The sequence below is a fragment of the Zosterops lateralis genome (assembly GCF_965231275.1).
Source record: "Zosterops lateralis genome assembly, chromosome: 10".
Taxonomy (NCBI): domain Eukaryota; kingdom Metazoa; phylum Chordata; class Aves; order Passeriformes; family Zosteropidae; genus Zosterops; species Zosterops lateralis.
The window spans coordinates 22,709,700-22,720,162 of record NC_139770.1 but is presented as its reverse complement, the minus strand read 5'-3'; the positions used below and the strand labels follow the sequence as shown (position 1 = coordinate 22,720,162).

The 10,463-nt window shown below is 48.2% G+C and overlaps 1 protein-coding gene across 1 annotated transcript in view; it reads left to right on the top strand.

The window, feature by feature from the left end:
* Positions 1-7,979: 7,979 nt before the first annotated feature.
* Positions 7,980-10,463, top strand: part of HS6ST1 (heparan sulfate 6-O-sulfotransferase 1) — a 197,603-nt gene continuing 195,119 nt past the window's right edge. Inside the window, exon 1 of the mRNA XM_083868609.1 lies at positions 7,980-8,531. Within this exon, the coding sequence (XP_083724735.1) occupies positions 8,014-8,531 (518 nt within the window). The 5' untranslated portion in view covers positions 7,980-8,013. The remainder of the gene's footprint in view (positions 8,532-10,463) is intronic.

Genomic DNA, 10,463 nt, shown 5'->3' with positions numbered 1-10,463 from the left:
TCACAAAGGGACTGAAGTGCCACCTCTGACAGAACAGCCCAAGAAAAAATGTGAAATTCAGTCTGGGCAAGCAGCCTGAGTGCTCCACACAGTCCCCTCTGTTTTCATTGAACAGGTTTGCCTCATGGCATTTCAGCCTTTTCTTCCAATGTTCTTGTTGCTGTGGCCTAAAAATGTTCAACCCTCTTTTTGCAGTAGTTTTCCCTTAGTTATAAATGTCATGGATTTAATTTTAGTCCTGCAATCTCCCTGAGATCCCTTTCCCTTGTGCTTTCAAGTGTTGATGTGGTATCACTTCTAAGGACTCTTTTGATAAGATGCTGATAATCACAATCCCTGTGATAAAACCAACTGTGGAAAATCCCTTCTGTTCACACCTTCAGCAGGTCTGTGAGTGCCCAGATCCCTGTGAGTGCCCAGATCCCTGGCCTGGTGGGTGGGCAGAAGTGCAGGAAAATCCTCCCTCTCTTGGTTCTGGCAGCTTCTACTACACAGAAGCACCTGGAATGTGAACTTCCTCTTGTTTTGTCTCTGAAATCATTTTACAGTTCTTCAAATATTGCAAAAATGAATAAGGGAAGAGAGAAGGGGGCAGTATTTCCACAATTTTTTCACTCTAAGGGATTTTTAAACCAGTGGCTTTTATTTGGTGAGAAAGTATTCAAACTGGTGGACTCTACAGCTCCTCTGCTCCATGGCTTGTAGAAGCAACATAACTGAAAAAGCTGGTGCTGTGAACAAAAGGCAGAGGCTGTGATTATTCACAGTTTGGCTATGCCAGTCAAATTCTTTTTTAAAAAAATACATTAAACAGCACACTTCAAATTCCTTACACTTTTCAGGTGGTTGACTTCTGTCTAAAAGCCTCCTAAGAACTGAACCATGCACATTACCAGTTTAATTGCATATCCCTAAGCATAATTGCTATATAGCCAGTTTATTTTATAGCTTTCACTTATTCACTTTGTTACATAATTTCTTAATTTGAGGATTAAATGGGAAACTGAATAGTCACATTTTTTGTGTGTAACTCTTTTCTCATGAACTTCAGCATCCCTCCTTTGTCTGTTCACTGATTATCAGCAAGGAAGGATGAATGAAAGTTCTATTTTTTTCCCCCCAGAGAATCACACAGATACAGAAAGTCAAAATTCTGTAATATGCTTTAGAATGCAATTTCCACACTGGGTTTTATTACAAAAGGGTTTGTTTGGTTTTTTTACAAAGATCAAGGAAATGATGGCATAAACCATTAAAACACAGTGCATGTGCTAACAGGACATCCACATGCTTATGTAAGTCCCAATGGCAAAGAGACAAGGATCTTCCTCGTGCATTGCAGCATTTACTGAAGAGCATAAAGATAAAACAATTGTATTTCCAATAATATTTAGATTAATACAGATGATACAAAAACCCCATGACAGCCAGCTTGGGCAAAAAACAGTCTTGAGCTTCAAGCCACTGCAGAAAGTTACTAAGCTGTTGTACAGAAACTTTCCAGCACCATTTTCTGACTGTAGAGACGCATGTTACATGTGTGGAGAGAGCCAGGAAACTTTGCTGCCAGCCTTCCACACCGAGGGAATCTTGGTGTTTCTAAACACATCACACTGCTGTCCCTGCCAGGAGCCAAGGATTTGTGTTCTGAGGGGTTTTACAGAGCAAGGCTGAAAGGGCTACACTTGTTCCCTGCTAACAGGCATGTCCCAGTGGACAGCTGCTGCATGAGACAGACCAGGGGGAAGTGAAATCTTGTAGAAGCCAAGCTCCCTTTAGGTTTATTTAATACCCATGAACGGATGGGGAATAATGCTAATAATATGCCCCTGCCAAATAGGCCTGTCCTTTCCATCAATCCCAGACAGCATCATCTTGCAGCTGTTGTAGTACAAGCAGGGGGAAAAAAAAAGAGTCTGAATGGGGAACAGCTGGCACCTTGTGCCTTCTCTGTGGACACTCAAGCTCCTTCCTTACAAGGATTAATATCTCAGAAACTATATATGCTTCAGCTGCAGCTTTCTGCTTAAACTTGTAGGCATTTGAGAGATCAGTTAAGGTCTTGTCAACGTCACACAGTCAAATCTGGCATCTGCAGTCACTGCAGCAACACGTACTTGTGGCTTTGAGAAGTTCCACTGTTGCTTATCATCAGTGAGGTCTCAGAGCACTGATCTGCACACGAAGGCTTTTGCAGTGGGTCTGTTTCAATCATCTTCCCTTTGCAAGAGAAAAAATACGATTTTTAGGTGCCTGGCTCTGTCTCAGCAGTCATGAGCTGACATCCTGCTAAGCCACACGTGTATGGATCCATGGCATCCATGTGAGAGGAGGGAGCAGGATCACACCACAAATACACAGTCTGTGAAGGAAGGCTGAAAACACAGATTTGATCTCTGTTGTTGTTGAAGCTACACTTTTCTGCATTTAGGGCAGCTCTTAGTGTCTTCACTGTCTTGGTTTCTGCCAGGGTTTCTGAGGCTGTCTCTGGTACCTTTTGAACAGCAGAACTTCCCAGTGGTCCCCAAAAGCAGTGCAAGAGCCTAAAATCAGAACCAGGTTTGCTGACTTTAACAGATTTTGGCATCATTCAATACCTGCTTCCCTTAATTAAGTGGAACCATGCTGTGCTCAGGCATCAGTGATCACCTCACTGGCTGTGAGAGCTCTGTGGGGTTGTGACCAACCTACAGCATCAGTAGTGGAGCCACAGAGTATTTACACTGGAGTTTACAAACTGCTACAGGTTTCCATCTAGGAGTGCAAGTATCACAGGAAAACGGTGTGTGAGTGCTGCCACTCTGTGCAAATGTGCAGGGCTGGTAACTACCACTGATGCTGCAGCAGCAGTGGCCAAGCAAAACCAATTCATATCAGAAAAACAAGAGTTCTACAGTTAGCTGTAGGTCTGAATATTGATTTACAGGTGGAGGGCTACAATTCATGGCCCCTCACAATTCACTCAGTGTATTGTGTACAAACATAGCAAAGCAAAAGAGTCTCACACGCCCACTCTTCCTACAGGAGCTGGGTTATAAACCCACACAGCTAAATTGGGGAAACGAGTGGTTTGTTTCAACCTATTTGGGTTAAGTGGGAGTTTATCCCCCAGAAACAAAGTAAGCACATGGTTTTTCTCATAAGGGTGAATAGTAGAACTTTACTTCTTGAGGTATTTCTTGGGGTTCGCAAGTGTTTTGAGAGGATTTTTCGTGATTTTTTGGTTAACTAAGTTATACTAGCCCAGAGCAAACTATTGTATCTCCTGAGTCAAGAAGCCTTTAGACTTCCCTTGCCTAGTAAAGCCACTATTTATTTATGAAGCTTTGAGATGAGTATTTCGTTGAGGTTTTGGTGGCAGAGGTGGTGTGTGGTTTACACGTTTCTTGCTGTTGTTTTCTCATGGGAGGTTTCCTGTAGTAAGCCATACTCTGACATAGCCGAGTTTGTCCTCCCCTCAGTGTCAACTCACGCGTTAATATTTTATTGGATTAGGCTGGAATATTTTAGTAGATTTAACATAAATATTTAGGCATCCTATAGCCAGCAGCAAGCAATGATAAAATACTTTTCAACTGCTTGTTCAAAATTTGCATCTGCTTATTGTTATCTCTAAGATCTCTAATCCTTGTACCTGACTCTAGCAAGGTTTTTTCCATGAATAAATCATGAGTGCTGGCTTACCTAGCTAGGACAGCCAGGAAAGGGGCTTGGGTAGACCAAGCTTAGGTAACTTAGCTAGTATAAACCTGACCTCAGTCTGAATTATTTTGTAGTGAGAATTCAAAGTTAATTCCTTCACAAACACAGGTTAGTGTTGGGGCATATACAAAAACATCTTTCAAAGGTACCAGAGGGAACTTAGTAGAGTGAAAATCACTGAAAATCAATGCAGCTTGTCCTCCAAGATCAACTGGATTCCTACAGAGGTGTCAAACATAATATTTCAGTTTGCTGATATAAGAGGGTCCTGCTCAGTCTGACACAGTTCTGGAGTGGAAGGATGCAAAGGATTGGATGGACACTAAAATGTCAGAGAACTTTTTCAGTGGGCTTTGGGGGAGTCTTCTGTTTGCATTTGCCTAGGAGAATGTGGAGAGAAAATCTGAAATGCAGCTCCTCTAGTCCACAGGTTAAAGAATAAAAAATAAAAACTTCCCCCCTCCCTGCCCCTAAAAATGCTTTTAAGGTAAATATTTGGATTTCAGGCATGTCGATGATTGCAGATTGTCAGTCTCACTGCTTCACAGGAAACAGAGCTTTGCTTTGGAGCTGGTCATACCCAGGGTGGTGAATTCCAGAGAAGGTGTAGAAAGCCTAGGGAGGTCTGGCCTGAGAGAGGAAGATTCAGCTTGGAAAGATGGATAATGGCTAAATCCATGGTGGAGGGAAACCCAGAGAACAAACAGGCAGTTACAGTACATAACAGGAGGCAGCAGTAACAACTTGCATTTGTCAGATTTCTCATCTCTTTGCATTGTTGTTTTCAATGCAGGAGCCAGGGAAAGTGTTGATCTTGTTATTCTAACTCTGCTTGGATCTTCTCTTGTCCAAGAAATGTGCTAATCTAAATTAGCACTGATCTGAACTAGCACTGATGTGGCACCTGATGTTTAACTCCCCATGCAGTGACAAGCTATTCTATCATTGTCTCCAGTGGAATTTTAAGTAGAGATTGATTTAAGTGTTCACTTAAGTGATCATTTTAGGTGTCACACCTGTAAGGACCTTTAAAACACCAGCATTTTAGAGCAGCATATAGAATTATCAGGGAAGGATTCCAAAGCACTTTATAAAAATAAAAACACTGACCCCAGAGCTTTGGTTTTGCAGTGTCTCCAAGGCAGGATGGCAGGTAATTGTGTAAATCAGAAGGGAAAAGGCTTTCCCTGTGCTTCCAGCATGTTCTCCAACACTCCACTTTTAGATGAAGGTGCTGCAGTAAAGAAAACAGCACATTTTCAGCCATAACTCTATTTTCCTTTGTGATACATGAATTGAATTTTAAAATGTTCTTTCACAAACTAACAGGGCACTACATTTTCCACAAATATAAATCTGTAATGAAATATATCCATCCGTATAACTAATGAAAAGTATTAAATTATATGTATATATTTTTATATATATATACATATCTATAATGTAATATATAATAATATATAATAAATTATATTTAATATAATATAATATAATATAATATAATATATAATGTAATATATATGTAAATAAGCAAAATATAGTAAAATATAGCAAAAAATAAACAAAAATATTTTATATTAGCAAAATATTTTATACCTTAGAGTTTAAAACAATTCTTTAACAATTGCTTATGTAACTGGAAGTTATTTTAATGGCTGATTTCTCCACAGTTCTGGCATTTCTAAATACTTATATGTTTATAAACCTATAAGGCAAACAAGTGCAATCAAAAAATCTGCTCTGTGTTTTTAATGCTGCAACGTATAGTGCAACTATGTATGTAAACATCATGTATATCCCAAATCAAAATATAAATTTCAAACCTGTGAATTAGGTTTGTGTCGCTGAACTCTGTGCATAAGAATGACATCATTGTTCCTGGAGTAACTAACCTACAGAAGAGGGGAATCAGAAGCAGACTTTTAAGAGGAAAATATCAAACAGAATGAATGGTTTGAACACAACATATGATGCTTTTGGGTGCTATAAACATTTTATTGTTACTTGTTTGGGAAGAACTGCATAACTCACTGGGGCTCCATAACTCGTGAGTAATGCAGCCATCTCAGACTGGAGCAGATTTATCTGTCAGGGTGTTCACATCAAAACCCAGGATCTCATTTCCTCCTCGGCCGTTATAAATTCGATCCATTTTAACAATGGCCCATCAGAACGAATTCCTTTACATTTCCATAAGGCATTTGGATTAAAATGTAACCTGATTTGGATTAAAATGTAACCTAAGACTTAAAACAATGTAACCTGATGGAATGTTTCGGTGCTGGAGCGCTAAAATCTACTTGTAACTTCTATTTTTTAAAAAAGCACCAGAAATTTAAGGAAACTTTCTCCAACAGCAGTAACGACAGGAGAACAGGGTACTTCAGTTAGGCGCTTTTTTTTTTTTTTTTTTTTTTTTTTTTTTCTAGAAATGAACAATTTCCTGTATAGTTTATTCTGCACAGACAACAACTCGTGTCTCGGTAGCAGCAGGACAGGACTGCCCCCACATTTTGGCCTCACTCTTTGACACGGGGGCCACGTTTCATCCCCGTTTACGGTCAGAGAGGCACCAAATGCTGCTTTCGGGGGCTCCCTGGATGCTCAGTGGCGGTGCCGCATCCCGGGGCTGCAGGAGGAGCCGCGGGTCCGGCTGTCCCTCACCGCCCCGGGCAGGGCTGCCGGGCTCTGCGGGGCAGGATGGCCCCGCTCCTGGCAGGAACATCTCCTTCCCCTGCAGAGACCGCTGTGAGGCGGCTCCGTGCCGGCCATTCCTGGCGTCCCCAGCGCTTGGTTTTGGGAGAGTTAAGATTAGGAGCAATCCCCGCCGCAGCCCCGCTGGCGGGTGGAGCCCGCCCGGCTGAGCGGCACAAAGCCTTTCGCTGGGAAAGTTGCCTATAAATAACACCCCTGCCGGTTTTGGCCTCAGCTTCACCTAGTATTAGCATTACCATTATTATTTACACGTTCTGTGGCTGATGGTTCCTCCGGCTCACAGCCTCCATCGCCCTGTGTGCGGCCGGAGCCTTTTCCTCCTCCATCCACTCGCGGCATCACAAGCCGGGGCTTGCGGCGCCCCTCGAGGCGGCCACAGCGGGGGCAGACCCGCTCCTGTTCCCGTGCAAACCCTCTCGTTACTGATAGCTAATAACCTTGCCTCAAAGCGGGAGCAGAGATCTGGCCCCCGAGGAGAGCCCAGCCCCGCTTTTCGGGGTACATTTTAAGGCGGCACAAAAAGGAGCCGAGGGCTTGGGGAGGAGCAGCCGCCTCGCAGCCACCGAGATCCGCACGGGGGGATTTCGGCCGGGAGCGGGGCCGGGGAGCCGAGCCCGGGGAAGGGAAGGGTGCGGGGGAGCCGAGCCGGGGAAGGGGGGCCGGGGACAGTGCCCAGAGCGCGGAGCGGGGAGCGGTGCCAGCAGGGGGGTCGGGAAGCAAAGCCAGGGAGAGGAGCCGGGGAGCGGTGCCCGGGGAGCGGTGCCCGGAGCAGAGCCAGGCAGCGGAGCTCAGATCGGTGCCCAGAGAGAGCCGGGGAGCGGAGCCCCGCAGCTCAGCCCGGAGCGGAGCCGGGGAGCGGAGCCCAGAGCGGTGCCCGGAGCAGAGCCAGGGAGAGCAGCCCGGAGCGGAGCCCGGAGCGGAGCCCAGAGCGGATCCCGGTGCCCGGAGCTGGGCCGGGCGGGGCTCAGGCGGGGCTCAGGCGGTGTGAGCGCGGCCGGGGCGGTGCGGGGCGGTGCGGGCGGCGCTGTGCATGCCGGGCGGGGCGGGCGGCCAGGAAGCGCTCTCTGCCGGCCCCGCCGAGCCCAGCCCGGCCCAGCCCAGCCCAGCCGAGCCCGGGCGCAGCCGGCGGCGGGGGCGGGCACAGCCGTGCCGGTGCCGCGGGGGCTGGGGCACGGCGGAGGCAGCGCCGGAATGGGGGTGGCTTCCTGAAGCGCGGGGAAGGGAGAGAGGGCGGGCGGGAGGAGGCTGGTTCTTGCCTCTCGGTCCCTCTCCGCCCCCCTCCTGCCCCTCTCTCTCTCTGTCTGTCTCTCTCGCAAGTTTGCCGTGTGCCGCGGCGCCTCCGGAGCGGCTCCCGCGGGCTGCCCCTGCCCTGCTCCCGGCGCTGCCCGGGCCGGCCGGGCGGGCAGGGACGGCGGCGAGCCCGGGAGAGCCGGGGAACAGCCAGGGAACAGGCGGGGAGCGGCCCGGCGGCCCCGGGGAAGGCTCGGCTCCGGCAGCGGCGGGGGGAGGCGGTGGCACGGCCGCCGGAGCTCCGCCGCCCGCCCCCGGCCCCGCCGCGGTCCGCCCAGCGCCGGCAGCCCCGGGAGATGCTGACACATGAAGCGTGCGGGAAGGACCATGGTTGAGAGGACCAGCAAGTTCTTGCTGATCGTGGCCGTCTCGGTGTGCTTCATGCTTATCCTGTACCAGTACGTGGGGCCGGGGCTGAGCCTGGGTTCCCCCAGCGGCCGCTCCTACTCGGAGGAGCTGGACCTCTTTCCCACGCCGGACCCGCACTACGTGAAGAAGTATTACTTCCCCGTGCGGGAGCTGGAGCGGGAGCTCGCCTTCGACATGAAGGGCGAGGACGTGATCGTCTTCCTGCACATCCAAAAGACCGGCGGCACCACCTTCGGCCGCCACCTGGTGCAGAACGTGCGGCTGGAGGTGCCCTGCGACTGCCGGCCCGGCCAGAAGAAGTGCACCTGCTACCGGCCCAACCGCAGGGAGACCTGGCTCTTCTCGCGCTTCTCCACGGGCTGGAGCTGCGGGCTGCACGCCGACTGGACCGAGCTCACCAACTGCGTGCCCGGCGTGCTGGACCGCCGGGAGAGCGCCGCGGCCAAGGCGCCCAGGTATGTGCCGTGTCCTGGCCCCGGGCCGTGCCCTGCCCGCCCCTCGCTCCCGCCCGCCCCGGCCCTTGCCCTGCCGAGCCCTGCCAGGCGCTGCCGCTGTGCCATGCCTCAACCTGCCCCGAGCCTTCCCCGGGCTGCTTCACCTGTCCTCCCCTCCCGTCCTCCAGGCTGTGCCCTGCGCCTTCCTCCTGCAATCTGCTGCTCTTTGCCTCCCCCGCACCTCGCACACGGCACCCTCCAGCCCGTGGTGCTGTGCTCCGGCAGCCTCTGCGGACCCTGTGCCGGGAGCACCTTTGTGCTGTGTATTCTCTCTTCTAAACATTCAGCCTTTGCCTCAGACATCACTTGTCTTTGTAAGCAGCCTTGCCCTAAGCTGTGCACTCCTCTTCCTCCGGCCGAAATTGTTCTCCAGTGCAGCCGAGGAGAGGCACAGGAGGCCAGCAGTGCTCACTCGTGCTTTCCTCCTCGGTTTATCCCCGTAGTCTGCACAGTTTTCTGCTCATTGCAGGAAACGCTCCTTAAACACCCTTTTGTGTCCTTAGCTGTTGGTCTCGATGGGAGACCCGAGGTGAACTCTTTTGGGGAAAGCAGCTCCCTTGTACATGTTCCTTGAGTGTCCTTTCTGTGTGCACCAGGAGAGAGGGAGAGCCGTCCTAAAGCATCCCTCGGTGCATCCGTGTGAACACCCGATGGATTTCTGCCCTGTTAGCCCATCGTTTCTCTGCCTTGGTCTCTTCGGGAATTATGAGCTTCAGAGGAATATTCTGTTTGAAGCACTGTAGTAAAGACAGTAGCTGATATTAAGATCTCCAAAAGATTGTATTCTTTTAGCTCAATAAACTGCTTTCATTCCACAAGGCAGTTTTTTAAATTATCACTATTTTTTAACGCTGTGCACATTCCTTTGACACATTAGTCATTCTATTACAACACTTCATGATCTGTTTGCCTTTAAGTTTCATTCTTTAAGGTGCCCCAAGATCTTATGCTAATATTTGCTTATGCCATATATTTTATTTGTGCCTGTGTTATTAATATCATACATAATCCCTCTAATGAGAAGTGGCCTTAAGGAAAGTATATCTGGGCATCGTGGCTGTGTTTTCCCTGCATTTTTTAAAAGAGATTCTTAATGATTTTTCTTTCCTCGGAGCTGTGTGCGATTGCTGGGGTTCTTTATTGTCTCTGTCATGATTGCTGCTGTTTTCAGCCCGTTTGGTGTTAGTCATCCGAGTGTGCTCAGGCTGCTGTGGTGCTGCCTGACCCAGCACTGGCAAACTGAAATATACAACTGAGGGTTTGAGGCTTTCCTGTGCTCTCTTATTGATGAAGTGTTTGAGAACACCTCTGAGTAAAATATCTCTGCCCATCTATGCTGCTGCTGAGATTTTAGTGAAGTGTTGTTAGGAAAAAACTGCGTGAAGTTCAAACCTGTTTTTTAAAAAAGAAACAGAAATTACCCATTTTGTGAACCTTGGCACTTGGCTAGCAAACCATTAACCTTATATAAAGACCTGTGTGGGTTTATGAATTGTCTCAGAGCCTTGTGTGCTTCCGTTGTTGGCAGTTTTGTATTTAAATCTGTTGCATGTTCAGTATTCAGCTTTCCTCTGTTCAGCAGCTGGGTTTTTGTACAGCTACCTGAGAAAGGGGCACGTCAGGTTGTGAGGTAGCAATTAAATTCCTTACGGCAGCTCATAGGAAGTTGAGAATCAGAAGTCTATTGCTTCATCTCACACGCTTGTAAATAAGATTTTCCTTGCCATTTGTTCTGCAACATCAGGAACTGTAGGCTTCTACATGCTTCTTAATTGTCTTGATTTTTGGATGTGCAGGAAAATCATTAATCCTGTCCCATTCCCTCATGTCTCTGCACATCAAGAAATAGTTGTGCCCGGCGTTGTCTCTTGACTCCCTTTAAATCTAAGTTGG